The sequence below is a fragment of the Lichenostomus cassidix genome, chromosome 2 (genome assembly GCF_008360975.1).
Source record: "Lichenostomus cassidix isolate B80296 chromosome 2, HeHo_3.0, whole genome shotgun sequence".
Lineage (NCBI taxonomy): Eukaryota > Metazoa > Chordata > Aves > Passeriformes > Meliphagidae > Lichenostomus > Lichenostomus cassidix.
Window position 1 is genome coordinate 34,580,095 of NC_139482.1, and position 17,327 is coordinate 34,597,421.

General features: G+C 39.2%; 1 protein-coding gene across 1 annotated transcript in view; it reads left to right on the forward strand.

Annotated features, from left to right (window-relative positions):
• Positions 1-17,094, forward strand: part of CHN2 (chimerin 2) — a 155,785-nt gene extending 138,691 nt beyond the window's left edge. The window contains exons 8-13 of the mRNA XM_085051012.1: positions 391-475; positions 2,834-3,007; positions 4,809-4,886; positions 11,403-11,540; positions 12,382-12,487; positions 15,252-17,094. Coding sequence (XP_084907138.1) covers positions 391-475; positions 2,834-3,007; positions 4,809-4,886; positions 11,403-11,540; positions 12,382-12,487; positions 15,252-15,423 — 753 coding nt within the window. The 3' untranslated portion in view covers positions 15,424-17,094. The remainder of the gene's footprint in view (positions 1-390; positions 476-2,833; positions 3,008-4,808; positions 4,887-11,402; positions 11,541-12,381; positions 12,488-15,251) is intronic.
• Positions 17,095-17,327: the final 233 nt, after the last annotated feature.

The window sequence follows — 17,327 nt, forward strand, 5'->3', positions numbered from 1 at the left end:
TTTCCCTATGTGAGTTCAAATTACTTACTAGAGTGGGGAAGGGTGCTTTTATCTACAGTTCTTTCGATTAGTAGTTTTACTTCTTTTCTCCTGATTTCCTCCCCTCTGCTATAGCTAGAATGTCAGCAGGCAAAAATTATTTGTTTTCAGTGTCATCCACAGCCTGGTTCTCTGCTATGTTAAGCCTATTGAATGATAAACTTCAAGATCAAAGCGAATTTCTGTTCCCATGGTTTATTTCATCTAGACTTTGGAAGGATGTGGGCACTATGTGCTGAAGATTTACTCCTACTGAGTCTTCTGTTGTTTATCCATTTCAGTTGTTCCATCTGTCAGACCATCTGCCTCCCAGTGACCCTGTTTCTCTCCCCACCCCCATTTGTGTTACAGGTCCATACGTTTCGAGGTCCGCACTGGTGTGAATACTGCGCCAACTTCATGTGGGGTCTCATCGCTCAGGGAGTGAGGTGTTCAGGTAGCTCTTCAGCATTTTCTGTCATTCTCTTGAAATGCTCAGACATCTGTCCCACCCCAGCCTGCACTCCCTGCAGGAGTGGGGGGCTGGGATTTCTTTAAAGAACAGAGCAGGAAATCCTCCAGCAGAAGTTAGAGCATTTTCATTTGCCTCGTTGGCTTGTTTAGAAATTAAGCCATCAGCCCTTGGTTGCTGAGAGTGACATCCTCGTGGTAGTATCTTGGTCCTGCCTCTGCCTGTGCCTGCTGTATACATTAAAATTTATTCTTTCTTATTAAGTTATCCCTGGTGCTTTTATGTCTTAAGAAGCAAGCACTGGAAATGGCAAAGCCAGCCAGCAACCATGCTTCATAACTCCTCTTTTTGCTACCAATTGCTGGGAAGTGCCCTTGTCTGCAAAACAGACTGCCACCTGTTTCCCATAAAAATACCATGCATTGCTGCAAGCCAGAAGTATCCCACCTCAAGATAAAAACAAAAAATATGACCTTCATTTTCCAAGAGGGATTAGTTTTCTGGTGCCTCTGTTGGCATTTTAATAGTGCCTTAATTATTTTAAAGTTATTTGTTCTTTTATGGAAGCAAATTATTTTGGAAGAATGCAATGATCATCACATCATGTGCTTTTGGATTCAGCAACTGAATTAGTATTTGGTGCAATACAAATGGATTTTCATAACTTCTTTCTCCAGATTTGCAATCACTTCCCAAAGTTGTTTGTCTTACCTTTCTCTGCCCTGACCTCCAGGCATTCCTGATCTCAGACTGGCACCAAACACATCCAACCCTCACATCTGTCTTTCATAGATAGAGGAGGTGGTTTTCACCTTAAATTAATTCAGACCACAGTTTGAAGGATCAAAATACCTTTCACAAATTTAATTTGTGACAGTTTTAATAAGTGCAGTCTCAGCTACTGCTAAGTCTTGTCTGTTTGTAGATGAATACAGGTAACACAAAGAATATGAGAAGGACATTAAAAAAGAGGAATAGTAGTTTGCTTTTCAAGTGATTTGATCTTAAACACAAGTGTGCAAAACCTGACCTCACTAACGCGTAGCACTGTATTTGTTCACATACATAAAATATTAAATTTATGAAAAGACATATTTATTTAGTATGAAACATAATACTCTCCCTCATAAAATTACCAACATTTAACTCCAAGTAGACAGATGCATTTAGATTTAACTTCATGTGCTTGGAGAATAGCACTGAACAGAATGCAGGGAGGACCCTAACTGCAGCTGTTCAAATTTGTTTAGATGTCACAGAACAATAATGCATTATGCAGAAATAACTGTATGGAGAAACACACAAAAACCTACCCAATTCTATTAAATGTTTCAGTGTGCTTATGATTTTGCTTGATTAATATTTTATAGAGTATAATATTGAAACACGCTGCAAGTAATAGTCAGGTTTAGATTTTTAATAGCTTAATGTTAAATTACTTCAAAGGGTGCCATCAGTGATGGGCGTGACTGGGAAGTCATTAAAACAGGAATCAGAGTTAGGTAAGATAATGCATCTCATGGTGGTGGTGTTTGCTTTACTGAAGCTTGTAAATTCTTTTGGCTGAATACTTGAATCTATTAGAAAAATTCAGTTTGTGGAGATGAAGCAGTGATGTTTAACAGAAACCCACCCGTGCAACTGAGAGTAGTATTTGGCTCTGGAGCAAGACACCAGCACCACAAGAGATTAATTGTAAAATGAACCACTTTTTCACATCATGCCTTTACAGTATTTTATATGCCTAAGCTGACCTACAGACTAAACACAGGGGACACTTTAGTCACCAGTGAAGTGATGAGCCAGGGATGGTGAGTCTGCTGATGTGGCAGAGCAAGCCAAAATGTGACACTGCAGGAAGGTGGAAGGGGGAGTGAGGCATGCTGGCTCACTCTGTCCCAGCTGGACTGGTCAGGTGAATCTTAGGTTCTTCAACAATGACCAGTGCTAAGCCACAAGACAGCCAGCAGAAGACAGTGCTTACTGTGACAATTTTATTTAAGGCTAATCTAAAATACCCAGAAGTTAAGTGTCACGTGTTTAAATACAACATCTTGAGCTATGTGTCCAGTAATGTACCAGTCCATACTGCACCAGCAGTCTCCTATATTTCAGAGGAGTGTAAGGGACATCAAGAAAGCCCTGCTGGACTTTACTTTTCCCACTGTGAGATTTTCACACATTTTCACGCTCATCTTTCTTATCTCCACATTCTTCTATGTTTCCTGACTGATGAAGAAATTGTGCCCCTTTCTTGACAGGGACCAGGGAAATAAATTGTCAGACAAGACCTATCAGCATTAGTATTAATTAATTAATTAACCTGGCTGACTCTGCTTGCAGACTGTGGGTTGAACGTACACAAGCAGTGCTCCAAATACGTGCCCAATGACTGCCAGCCAGACCTCAAGAGGATAAAGAGAGTCTACTGCTGTGATCTCACCACTCTTGTGAAGGCCCACAACACCCAGAGGCCCATGGTGGTGGATTCCTGCATTCGGGAGATCGAAGCAAGAGGTTTGTGTGCTTGGGAGGGCAGCAGACACAACGGAATGAGGATGACTTGAATTGTGCGCTAAGCTAGAACCGGGTGCTGTGCTCTTGCACACTGAGGACAGGATGAGAAAAGGGGTTTTTTAGTGTAGGTGATACATTGCTTTGCATTAGCTAGTGAAATTAAATCATGGCGTTTCTTAATGCAATTTCCTGAAATGCTTTCTGAAAACATGTCAAAACATGCATTATGTTACACTTCTGAAAGGGGTGAACTTTAAAGTGAACTTTTAAGTCCATGTTGATATGTCTTTTTTCATTACTTTATTTTAACATACCTAGGGACACATCCAATTTCAGAGTAATCAGTTTAAATCAAATCCATTATTAATAACCTTTATGGACATTGTGGGCAGGAGAACACAAGTGACTGGAAGTGACTCAGACAAGTGAGGTCAGAGGCTGTGTTGTTTTTGTGGTAGGACACAAACTGCACAGGGTTCCTCATGATGCTCGGTTACTGACTGATGGATCCTGTGGCACAGGTGGCATGTCACAGACAAAACTCAAGCTTGTGACAGGTTTTTGGTAAACAAATGTGTGCCAGATGGAAGGAAAAATATATCCCCTTCAATAATCATATATCCCCTCCATAATAATGTATTTTTCCTTTGGATAGCAAATGTGCATGTTTTGCTGCCCAATAAGCCAAATTTTCCTGTTAGTCACAGCTTCAGCACAGGAATCTAATAATGTTGAATTCATGGCATCCCAGTAATCTGCATAGCAACACACTGATACTAGCCATAGGGATTCCAGCCCACGCATCATCTACTGAATTGAATCAAAGACTTACTAGTAAATCCCCTGCACTGCTCTGTAAAGCTCTACAAGGATTATATCATCATTGCAGGGACAAATGGAAAGAATAGTATGGACTAAGAGAGAAGAGCTTTACTCTGATGATATAGCAGGAAGCTACATTGCATTTGAGATCTAATCACTTACTTGTACATTTATTGATTAAGATAAAATCTGCTGCCTGCTCTCCCTTTTTTCAACATCTTTATATTTGTTTCCTTGATTGCCACAGAACTATGAAAGATTCTGATTTTGTTCTTAAGAAAACAAAGAATATTGGAACTTATAAGTAGGTTAGCACAGTGCATAGTTGCAATAAGGGATTTTAGAGCTGAAATAAATAACAAGTGTGTAACTGCCCGCTCTGCTGAGTTGCCCTGCATTTCGTGTTTGTGTGGAGCAATGGGGGGAGAGTTGTGCAAGTGAGCAGATTCTTGTGCTGAAAGGACTGCAGAAGGGATGTACTGATGTGGGGAAGAACTGTATCCAACACATCCATCAGCTGTGTTTAAGTAAAAGCTGACAGCAAAACAGGAAAGAATTGTGCTCATCAGGAAAGGCAGTCTTTTATTTCCATTGCTATTTAACATTAGGCAACTGGTAAAAGGAAGGGAGACCTCTAAAGCTTTATTAATTATAGCCAAATCCAGGAAAATCTCCTGCATAAAATGAATAAATTGTAATAACATCACATGCCTCACCATTAGCAAACTGCAATATTTTCATCTAACATAATCAAGTCAACCTCGTACCTAACAAAATCAGAAAATATAAATTCTAAAATGCTTTAATCCTTTTCAAAAAAACAATTTAACATCATCTTGATCTTTCCTTAACTGCTCCAGAGTTTCCCGTAACATTTTGCTATGCTTAGTAGATCTGTTGTTCTTGCTTTATTGTTCTTAATATTGACTAAATATTTGTTCGTTACTGAAACAAAGTTAACAAGAACTTTTTGTTTCAGGTTTAAAGTCCGAGGGCCTCTATAGAGTCTCAGGCTTCACTGAGCACATTGAAGATGTGAAAATGGCCTTTGATCGAGGTACACCATTTTTTAATCTTGTACAGTTTTAATCTAAGCTTTCATTTCTAGGATGTATCAGATCTTCCGGGGTTTATATATGCACTATGGTAATGAAACTGACATATAAGCAGAAGTACAAAAAGTAACCTGTCTTTTCTGAGTTTAAAGTGATCTGTAGTCCTTTTCATAAGAAGAAATCATGTTTCATAGTTGGAAGGAATAATTAAACACTAAGCATTGGTGTGTAGAAGCCTAAGTGAGGGATGGGGTGATTTCTCAACCTAGCAGCACAGCTTAGGCTCCTAGTTCAAGTATGAGCCTAGATGGTACCAGGGGGAAGTTGTTAGTCCTGTCTTTAATAGACTCAGTGCTTTACAATACAATAATCTATGAGTTTAAGGATGAGGAGCTCCAACTGGGAAGTCCTGCTGCATGTAGCCTTGCAGAAAGCACTGCTCCACTGTGCATGTGACTGCATCTGCACAACAGATGAGACGGGCATTGAAGAGATTGGTTGTACAGCATATTGAAAAACTAACAATTAAACGCTGGCTGATTACCATCCTTATAGCCCTTCAGAATTGATTGAGCTGATTATAATGGTTCTGCTGGTGCACACAGTCTTTGCACATAGGACTAACTTTAAGTGTGTATGGATGTGAGCACAGGGTATGGCCTTCACTACAAGAAAATACTTTTGCAAGTACATTTGAGAAGTTACATGAATATTCTTCTCCTTTCCCATAAACAGTGGTTTCCTTCCTATGTCATCCTTCCAGGTATTGCCTCTGCTATGTTAGGGAATAGGGTCAAATGCAGCCCTGTGATCACAAGTCCATGGGTACAAGGCAGGTCCAGGTCAAGCCACAATGTCAGCCTGGGGGTCAGAGTAGTGACCAGGAGGATGCATGGCCTCACAGCAGCATGGAGACAGCTATGATGTCACTCAGGCAGGGACTGAGGTCCCTGGGAGCCCATAGGCAGGAGTTGTGAGGGCTCCAGGGGAGGCTGCTCAGGCCAGCACGGTCTGTGGGTGGCAGGTCTTACACTTGCTGTGCCTGAACACTTCTTGTTTGGAGGCACTTTGTCATGCAGACATCTCTGCATGATCATCATGATAAAGGAAGTCCAGCTAGGAATTTCCAAATTCCCGGGTTTTATGCTGAAGTATCCTTTAAAAAATAATACATATTTTAAAATGCATTGGATGCTGCAGTTGTGAACAAATGCATAGACACACATAGGTGAGCCATTTTTTGGACCAGAAGGATGCACAGTGATGTGACTGCTATCATGGCAAGATAGTGTTCCAGATGTACCACATGGAACAATGCTACTGGGAGGATCACTGTCCTCACAGGTCCCATTCTGCTGCCTGCAGGTAGATCTGGCCTGGCAGATCCTTTTGTTCTGTGTCTTAGTTCTCCTCCAAGTGTACCAACCTGAATGAAACCCAGCAACAGAGACACAGGTTGTAGAGGGAAGACTTGGAAGAAAGCAGATTTATGTCTGAGCATGACTTCAACGCTGCTGGAGCTGTAGTTCCTTTGAAAATGCTTTGAGCTACCAGAGCCACTTCAGTTTATTGCCTATTTATTAACTATACTCCCAGCATAATTGATGGCAATACACACTTGAATTAGACCCACAGCAGGGAAGAAAGTGTGATTTACTGTCAAAGGCAGCAGCACCTAGAAACAGGAAGAGTAAGGTGACTAGCAGTATTGGATTTCCAAAGGAAAAAAAGCATGGATAAACATGGAAGCAGAGAAAGCAAGAACAGAGTTTATGTACAAAGGCTGCGGGGAAGACCATTGGGCAGAAATGGATAGAAGTCTGTGTCTTCATTTTTTTTAACAGTTTCATGAGGGGAAAGAGCTAAGAAAAGAAAGAGAGAGTGCTGCCATGAATAAAAAGGCACAAATAAAAGCAGGAGAGTAATGTGAAGATAATCCTATTATTGACCAGATGACTAGAGTACTGAGGAGACCAGAAGCTGAGAACTTCCAAAATTTTCCAGTTTTGAAAATGTTTTCTCTCTGAACTGAGGTGGAAAAGCAGAGAGAGTTGAGAGTTTTTGGAGGAAAAGACTTAAAGAAAAACAAAATTGTTTTTTGCTGTTCTGGCTTGTGGGCTGTGCAGCTCAAAGGTGGTTGTCAGCTGGCAGAGGTTTGAATTGGCAAAACACTTCCAACCTGACAGCTCAGGGCTTGTTTCCCTGTCAGATCTCTACAGAGACAGGGATACCACCCTCGCTTTTGCATCTCAGCCCCATAGGTAGGAACTCTGCTTTTCTGTTGCCCTGTTAACTCTTCCTAGTACTAGAAGCCCGAGCAGCATGAACTATCACAAGAATGAATAGCCCAGTTCTCTGTCCCAGGTGAAAGAGCTGGAAAAGAAAGGAGCTGTGCCAGGTGGCAGGTCTTGTATTCAACACCACCTGGAAGATTTGTGTTTGAATTTAATTTTCTGCCCAGAAAGTGAAATTTGTGAGGTTTTTACAGAATTTGTATTTCCACATTCACTACAGGAAATTAACTTTAAAAAAAAAAAAAGTAAATTACAGGAAAATTAAAATTATAGGAAATTAACTTTTTTTTTGGTGGGGAGAGGATAGTCAAAGGAGATGGTGAGAGCAGGGGTATGAACCAGAGAACTCTTTAATCTAATGGATAGTCTTGGCATACTACTTGAGGATGTATACTGCCCAGGAATAAATTCCACTTAACAATTTAAAGACCATTTTTTAACCATCTGAAAGCAAGGCTTGGAAACAACCTTCTAATAAGAGCAGGGATAAAAAACATGAACTAGTTTTATGAATGGAAGTTGCAGTGTTTATGAGAAGGTGCCTGTGGTAGCAGAACATTGCACTTCAGCATTCCAGAGGTCCCTCCCTGCCCATCTTTTCTGAGTCAGTCCCCAGGCAGCTGGCTAAAATGCCAGGACACTTTTGCAGCATCTCCAGAAATACAGTGTTTAATAAAAGGGCTCGAAAATAGACAGGCAAGGAATCCTCCCATTTTAATGCACAGGATACATCCTTCAAATAATGCCATCGAGTGTTCTGGTTCCCGAGCTCTTCATCAAGCCACAGGGGCCAGAAGACTGTAGGATACAGGGATGAGGCATGGGAGCTGACTTGGCTGCAGGGACCTCCCCTGCTGATCTCATGTGCAGCTGAAGGGGTGCAGTGAAAAGAAGCCAGCCCTTCCTCTGACTAATTCTGCTGTGACAAAGAGGCAGTCACTTGGTGCTTCCAAGGAATTACAGCAAGAACAGAAAAAAGTTAACATCTCGGGAGGAGAATAGCTTCCCACATAATATTACTGGGCCCAATGAAGCTGTGATAGTTGGTTTTAAAAAAGGATGAAGTTGGTCCTCATCTGATTTAAGCTAAGATTGCCTCCAAAGCCAAAGCCATGTAAATACCCCTACTGTAAATTAGCATTAGGCTCTCTGAGGCACTGACAATGTTCCATTTTAGTGATTTTTGTAATGAGAAGGAGGGGAATAATGTGGATTTATTTAATCTGGTGCATGTTGGTGCTGTAGAATGACAGTTGCTCTCTGTCAGCATTGTTGAGCTGTGGCGTTGTGGCATCCAGAGAACACCCATTGTGCACTTTATCCACAGAGCTGCCATTGTCACCACTGCATTCTGTGCCCCCACTTGTTTGTACGACTGGCTGGTACAATACACTTGCTAAAAATATTGTGCTGTTAAATATTACATGAGTACTTAGAGGCATCCTTATTCATACTCACTCTCCTGCTAGTGTAGCTGAAAACCTGTCAAATGCCAAATCCAAGAAAAAACACAAAGAAGCGTGCTAGCATGGTAAAGGTTGTGCAACAAAGACAAAGCATTTAGGAAAAAGGAACTTAAATAAAATCTAATTCAATATTCAGAGGGCATGGGTGAGGCTTTAAGAATGTAATACTTATTCTATTTCATTCTGTAGTAAACTATTGATATATTTCTATGGCATCCAAAGTCAGCTGAAACCTTTAAGGAAAACAATAAAAGCCCTATTTGTCTTGAGATATTCAAATTTCAACATAATGCAACAAAATACATTGAGAGTCAAACTAACAAAGAAAGAGAAATTATGGTGTTTGGATAGAATGAGGTTTGTAAAGCTGAAATTAACTATGTGTTTGTAATCCAAAATATTTTTTTTAAGTACTATATTAACATATGGCCACTGCAATGATACTGAAAATACCGACTACAATCTGACAAAAGTTCCTCTATTGAAGAGTGAAAAAAGTTATTTTGGTAATGCAGAAGGTACTATATAAGCTACATGTAGTTCACACATGCATACATACACCTCCCCCTACATATCCACTGCAAAAATGTGTAGGGTATATATTACAACAGATACATTGTTGGACTCACTTGAAAATAAACTTCAGTGCATTTCCAAGGGATGTGTGTTTGTCTCTGAGAAGAGCAAAATTTTTGAGTCAGGAATTCATGCATTTTTCCTACAGCAAGCAAATGTGTAAATAAGAGGTATGTTTGAAGTACATTGTAGTTTGAAGTACCTCAAGCTGAAGTGCCTCTTTAAGGAAGCTTGCTGGGCTGCTTTGTAAAAGTACTAAATAAATAACACTTCCATTTAGTGTACTGGTGACCTGGATAATAGATATAAGCTTGTGCTTTGCTATATCTGTTCTGATGCAGCTGCTGGCTCCTTGGAGGTATCTGTTTTCAGTGGAGTATTTTGAGTACTCAGTGTCCATCAATTAAATAGAGCTCTCCACACAAAGCTTTACAAGACTAATGCTACCGTGCCTGGAATGTGTGGATTAAACAAAAGATTGGGGCAGTGTAAACATCCTCCTAGGGCTTATTGATGCTGTATTAAATTAAATGCTGATGGATGTATTCAGACTGCTCAGCTGCATCAAGAAAGGCTGTTTGTTTTAAACACTTAAGCATATAATCTCCTCTTGATGAGAACATGTAGTGCTATTAGTCTTAATGAGAATTATGTGCATACATTGGATAGGACATATCCCTGCAAGATTAATGCCATAGGTTTGTATGAAATCTCTGCAATCAATATAAACTCTTTTACTGTGCTGTGAAAGCCTTTATCTCCATCTTGGATGCCATGTATCAAGCACCCCCACTCATCTGTCTGTATCAGGGCATGTCCACAAGCACTTGTGACTGCGAGACAAGCAAGGCAATGGCTTTACAACATGTCAGCACCTTGGTGGTAACAGCCCAAGCTTGTGTCTCCACCTGCTGGCAGACACAGCAAATCCTCTCTGCTCTTCAAGGAGCCATAACCTCACCCCACTCACCGTATGGTCCTCACCTGCACCAGCTGCTCTGAGGAAAGCGTATTATCCTTAGCTGGATGCTGGGAAATAGGGACTGTGGGTTATAACTGATCTCCAAGAAGCCTGAGGTAAAGCTGGGGGTTAAATCCAGACAGCTACACCTCCTACTTGACCAGTGTACTACTCATCCTTCTACTGGAAGACCACCAAGGCAGACAGGTCCCAGCAAGGGAGGACAGCAAAATTTCTTGATCTGGAGAAAAATGTGGTTATGAGGGTACTAGGTAGTGCAGAACAGATGTAGCCATCTGAACCTGAAAAATAATAGTGATCCTGCATCTTTTCTACTTCTTCTCTCATTGCAAGCCAGGAGTTCCCAGAAACACCTGTAAACTTTCAGCTTGTGTTTAAAAGTGCTCTGTAATAGAGTTCTGACTAACTCTTTCATAATGTGGCAAATTAAATGTATGCCTTTCCAGATGCATAATTCATCTGATTAGCATTTCATCCATTACAAATAACCATATTAATTTAAAAAATTGTGATGCACATTTCAGAATAAATTGTATAGCTAAATGCCTTAGCATACCTGTTTAAATTCAGATCTTTGCTATAAATAAGTAAGTCAAATCTTAAGACATTAGAAGATACCAGAAAGTAAGGCAGCTTACTTGCTAGCTAATCACTACAGATACGTTGGTACAAGACATACAAAATTTGGATGTTTACTCTGATTTTTCCTACTCATCTCCTGAAGGTAATTGGAAATATATGTTATTTCTCTATGCTGCTGTTTCCCCAAGTGGAGATGCAAAAATGGTTCATACTCCTGTGCACTGATCTGCAGATGAAAAAACATCATCAGAACAAGTTATTAATAGCTTAGTTTCAGTGAATAAATGCACTAAATGCAAGAAATAGATTACTAACATGGTTTTTTATCCAACATTAAAACAGTATGTTTGAGATGGTACACTGCAGATATGGATGCTGTAATCACCAGCATCTCCAAAAGATGTAAGAAAATAAATTGTTTACTAAAACATAAAGAAACTACCACTCCTCATTGATATACTGTAAAGTTGGTAGCAATATATTCTCATTTAAGCCTTCCAAATGCTTTCAGAATTTTTTTTCTTGTCAGGTTGCACACAATAAATCTGACTTAGAAGTCTAGCCTTGCTTCAGTCAAAATTAGGGTGGCTTTAAACAGATTTCTCTCTCTTTTTCTAGATGGTGACAAGGCTGATATTTCTGCCAATATTTATCCAGACATAAACATCATTGCTGGAGCACTGAAGCTATATTTCAGAGACCTACCAATTCCTGTGATCACCTATGACACCTATTCCAAGTTCATAGATGCAGCAAGTAAGTATTGCATACTCATTTGTACCAATCTTTATTTACATTTCCTGTCCATGAACCTGTCCATTTTAAAGGAAAAGGACGGAAAAAAAATTGGGAAACATGGGTACTGTCTTGTTCATTCCTTCTCTGCCATGTCCTTCATTCACATGAAACTTTTGCCTGATTGTTAATCAGATGGGCTATCACACAGGTTAAAAAAATAAAAGTAAATGTATGGTATCAAAATAACCAAAAGTATCAGAAAGTGTGGCTTCAGTGTCTTTTTGTATGTAAAGATTAAAAAATAGTGTAAATACTGCTCAGATTTTTAGAGAGATTGCCAAACAGTTTTAAATAAGAACTGATGCTCGGTATATGTTGGTATCAGTGATACCTACATATATAAATACATTGAGAAATCTTGAAGTAATTCCATGCCATTTCAATCTCTAGCTAAATTTACATATTCAAGCATAGTCTCTTAAAGTCATATATCCACACTCCCATCTGGTTTTGAAGGCTAATGGAAGTAATCTTTCGTAGAATTTTAAAGAAAGTTCTGGACAGACAAATATTATGAAGCACTTAAAAAAGCTCAAGTACTGTATGTATGTAGAGCTACAGACCATGGAGATAATTCCTGGGTGGTCTTTGTTGCTGATTGCTTAGTGTAAAGCCTGTTTTTTTCTTTGAGGATGCAGAAGTTGCTGATAAGTGTCACATTTATGAGTGCAATATTTATCCCTCCAAGCACATTCAATGGTTTGTAAATGATTCCATAATAATAAGTAATCTTCCTGATTTATTGCTGTGTACACATGGAAAGCCCTATTAACATTAATCCTGTTTGGTGTTTTTACAGAAATATCCAATCCTGATGAACGACTAGAAGCAATACATGAAGTGTTGATGTTACTCCCTGCTGCTCACTACGAGACACTTAGATACCTAATGATTCATCTCAAAAAGTGAGTTAATTGACACGCAGGATATTTCTTGAAGAGCTTTACAATTTTCTGCTTTGAAAGAGAAATATTACAGAAAGTACTAATAAAGCTTCCATTAGGGCATTGCCACTAAACCAATAATGTTACAGATAAGCAGACAAGCTGTTTGTATAAGTGCATATAAGCTGTGCACTTACATAGCATAGATCCTTTTGCTGGCATGTTACTGCAAATCTTTCAAGAGTTAATTGACATTTGTCATGCTTCTCTGAGGCAGATAATATCTGAAAAATACCAAATGGTGGGTACTTCAGAGATGTGCTAGGTGTGCAGCTGTGAGTCACTTGACCATGCTTTGCTTCTGCCTCCCCTTACCTTCCCTTACCTCCTGTTTTGTCTTCTTGAACAATAACCCTGAAAGGAAAGAGCTGTCCCTTCTGAGGTTTTTGCTCACAACACAGTAAGCCAAGAATCAAGCAGGGCCTGTTTTTATATGACTAGTAAAAGCAATACAGGTCCCAGTTACATCTCTCTTGGTTTTAAATGTGCTCTGCTTCATTTGCTTCCCAAAGCTTCTTTAGGCATACATAAGACATACACGAGGGGCTTCATAAAGCTTTGTAAGAAATACAAAATTTTCAAAAGTGCCTAAATTTAATTTTTTTAATTACTTAGGAGTGTACTTCCAAGTTTTCAGCTAGGTACCTAGGAAACTAAGGACTGCTCCCAAGAGGGTGCCTAACTTCCACTAATTTCAAGAAAAACTGTTTTTCAAAACCATGCTAACTCTACTTTGCTACTTTGGGTACTTACATGCCTCAAGAGATCTTCTTTGTAATTATTTAAAAACTGAAGCTGAGTACAGATTGGCACTGTCATCTCAAAGCATGCCTTCATTTATGGATATATTGCCCAAGATTTTCTTTGTCTCTGGTTAAACTTTGCTTCTTGGAAACAACAGAAAAAGGGATAAGGGGATAAGGGAGGAATAAAGCTATGGACCTTTTATTCAGAAAATCCTCATCTCCTCTTAGTTGTCCCACTACTTGCAACACAGTTATAAATGTGGAGTATTTTCTAGGTTTCATTTGCATTATTCTGCACTATTAATGCCAGGCAAAAAAGAAAAGGACCTCAATTCACATAAAACTGCATCAGAGAATTTGTGTGAAGTGCATTTCATGCTCTATCAGGTTCTCATTATGCAGAGATTTCTCTCATTTTGAATCAGATCAGGTCATTACAGTTGAGTCATTTTTCCTCTTGATGAGACATTACCTGGGCATGCAGGAGCTTCTTTGGACTCTGCAGAAATGATATGTGCAAATATCCACCCTTGTCAGGACATATGCATGGACAACTGATGATGACTCATGCTGGCTTTTAAGAAGGCCTGTGGAGGCTGTAGACAAGTGACTTGGCACGCAATCAGCACTTTCATGTCCTGGCAGCAATTTTTTAATAGACATGTATGGACTTGCCTTCCTTCTTCTCATGAACTGCAGTCCAGGCCTTGGTTCAGACGTTGGGCTGAGCTACTGATGAAGCAAAACAGTCCAAAGTGCTGATTGAGTTTTCTCTCTTGAATATCTGAACGTCATGCAATGAGTTTCCTTTCCATTGCCAAATCGTAGCTTTTGGTGTCTGCAGGGAAATTAAGTGTGTATCAGTTCCTATGGAGAGTCTGTTGGAGAGATCTGAATGTGAAAGTGGGAAGAATCATTAAGGTTCAAACTATGCTGTCCTGTAGATTAAACACAAAATTCCACCTTCAACCCCGTAGGACTCTTCCTGCATGGATAAAACATGCACCAATATAAGGGAGTCTATGAAAAGACTGCAGGGTCACAGCCCCTACACCACTGCTGTTTCTCAACTGAAAAGAAACTGCAGAGTTGTTAAAAACACAGGAAAATCCAGCAGAGGAGAATATCAGCAACAAAAAATGAGTTTGTTGCTCAATTAATTACCTTTCTGATAACATCTTGCTCAAAATGGAAGGAAATGCAATAGCATGAGCAGTCCCCACTCTGGTGAAACACATACAACACCATCCACACTGACATTGCAGTCAAGCTCTGCATCTTCTCTGTGTTCACCCCACCTGTGTAGCAAGCCCCACACTCCTGAGCAGAGGTGCTAGTAAGATCTGTGTAGCTTTGCACAGCTGTTGAACATCTGTGCTGCATGCATCCACAGAAGGATAGCAGTGTCATAGACTTTCACAGAGGTGGCTTGGCTTCACAGCCTTGGTTTGTCTTTGCTCCTCGCAAAGCACAGCAAATATGTCTGTGCTAGAAGATGGGGATGTATCTGTGAGTAGGGGCACTAATGGACTTCTGTCCTGGAAGCAGAGAGGAACAGCAGTTTTCTGTGACAGAGCCGTGCTTTGCAGAAACACAACAGTGGAAGTGACACCAGGTCCTATGAGCACCTTGCAAACAAGGGAAGAGCAAACTACTTCTGGTTTCAGCCACTTTGTGCTCCCCTGATGGCATGAGTGAATCCAGTCTCAATGCCCAGCTGGGAATTGCCACGGCTAGGGAAGGTCACTAGAAAAATCACTGAAGAGGCTCATAAGTGGTGTTTAAAGACACTAAAAATCACAGCCCCACCATAGCTGCATTGTACTTGTGGAAACAGTTATTATATTGAGATAAAGTAAAAATTTTTACTAAAATTTCATTACATACCAGTGCTTGATGTGAAGCAAGACCACAGATAAAGATGCAGATATTCTTTATTTTATGGGAAGTAAGCAACTAATTTTTTTTTCCTATTTTAGGGTTACCTTGCATGAAAAGGAGAATTTTATGAATGCTGAAAACCTGGGAATAGTGTTTGGACCTACTTTAATGAGACCTCCAGAGGACAGTACCCTTGCTACACTGAATGACATGCGGTACCAGAAGTTAATTGTGCAGATTTTAATAGAAAATGAAGATGTTCTCTTCTAGTCAGAGAGGCATATCTTCAAAACCATTTGTTTTAAGATAATTAGTCTGAAGGAAAAAGAAAATTCTTTAAATTTTTTTAAACAGGAAGGAAGAGTTCCTTGACTGCACTTCAATTTCTGCAAAGTTGCAGATGGATGCCAAAATGTTTAGGGAAAGCCTATGTCTCATAGACATATGCCTCTTTGTAGAAGGGAAAAAGAAGGTCAGAAAAAATCCTCTTACCTTGTATCTTTTGCCTTGCCTCAGATGTATATTTGTTTTGAGAAGTTTCAAACAATTTTATTGTTAACTTATTAAGAAACACAAAACGTATTTTAATATGGCTAGAGAAGCAAAAAGGTACTTAATCAGTGTTACTTGTATACGCCTATACATTTCCTTCTTCATGAGACATAATTGTATATGTCAATTGTGAAACAGAACCTATATTATAAAGATATTTTTACTTTACCTAGCTGAAAGAATGGCATTTTATTTTAGCAAACTATAAATCAATGCAGTGCATTGATTATTTTCACATAATTCTTTCCTGCATTTTTGCTATGATATATTGAAAACAATTGCCACTAATGCAGTATTATCCTGACATACCTCTTCCATTGCAAGTGTTTTAAGGGAGAATACCTTTCTCGTGTATATTTCAGCTTTCCTTAGGTTTCTTTGCATTTAGGCACTAGCATCCTAGGATTGTACACTTTTAGCCATTTGCTGTTTCCCAAAACATATAGTATTTTCTCTTTTTTTTTTCTCCCATGTAAAATACAGTCTTGAGAATTTTTCAAAAGTCCTGGTGGTAGTATCAGTTTCACATGCCAGATTTTTCTTGGATTACAGTAATATATAAATTAAGTGATGCTGGGACACTGGATATTTTCTGGCCTTGTTGAAAGTCAGCACTTTTTTGGGTGAATGATGAAGGATTTGGTTTTTCTGTAAAAATCGAGTTATGTTTTGTCATGTTTCTCTATTTATAAATGTACAGTAAATCTGCTAAAATTGTAGGTATTTATCTTGAATGTGTTTCCTGATGGTTTGTTTAAAAAAAAAAAGAAAGAATGTGTAGGACATGCGGGAGCTGGTAAAATTAATTATTACCAAATTTTAATATTTTTCTCCCCTCACAAACATTGACCTACAGAGTTCGTAGTCTAACTGCAACTTATTCCTAATGTTAAAACTGTTTCTCAGCATGATATGTTTCTGCAAGCATAGAAAATCAACATACTTTACTACCAAACTCAATTTTCAACACAAAAAAAATTCTAATACTCCCTCATCTTGATCATTTGTATCATATGCGTGGTAACTCAGTGATGCAGTTTCCTGAATTATTTCAGGGAGCACATGTTTCTATTCAAATTGAAAAATATGTGTAACTATGATAATGAAGAGAGGTAGAGGGTATGACTGTAAATTTGTCGTCTTCTAGAGAAATAACTAAGGGCTAGATAGATTAACCCAGATTGCAGAGCAAGTGCTAAATAGTCTGAGTTCCCAATACTTCCACAGATCCTCCTGCCTTGTACAGGACTATTTGTTGTAGGTTATGTACTACTTAATACTGTCATAAAAAATGATCTGGAAATGGTTTTATTTTGTGAAGTGAAATATGCTTTGTAATTTATGATAGTGTAAATGGAAGGAAAAATCCCATTAAATGTGTTAAAAGAGTTTTGGTGTCTGTCACTGACTACATGGCAAGCTGCCAAAAGAAAATCAATCGCTAATTACCATTCTGACATTGCTGGAAACTTTCCTGCTCCAAAATTTAGAACAGTTTTACTGCATGTCACAGTTTCAGGTTGGCACTTGGTAGCCCATACTGCCACAGCCAAGCCCACGCACACATTTATTTTCTGAGACCACCCTGAACCAACTCAATGCAAAACTTCAAGCAAGCAATG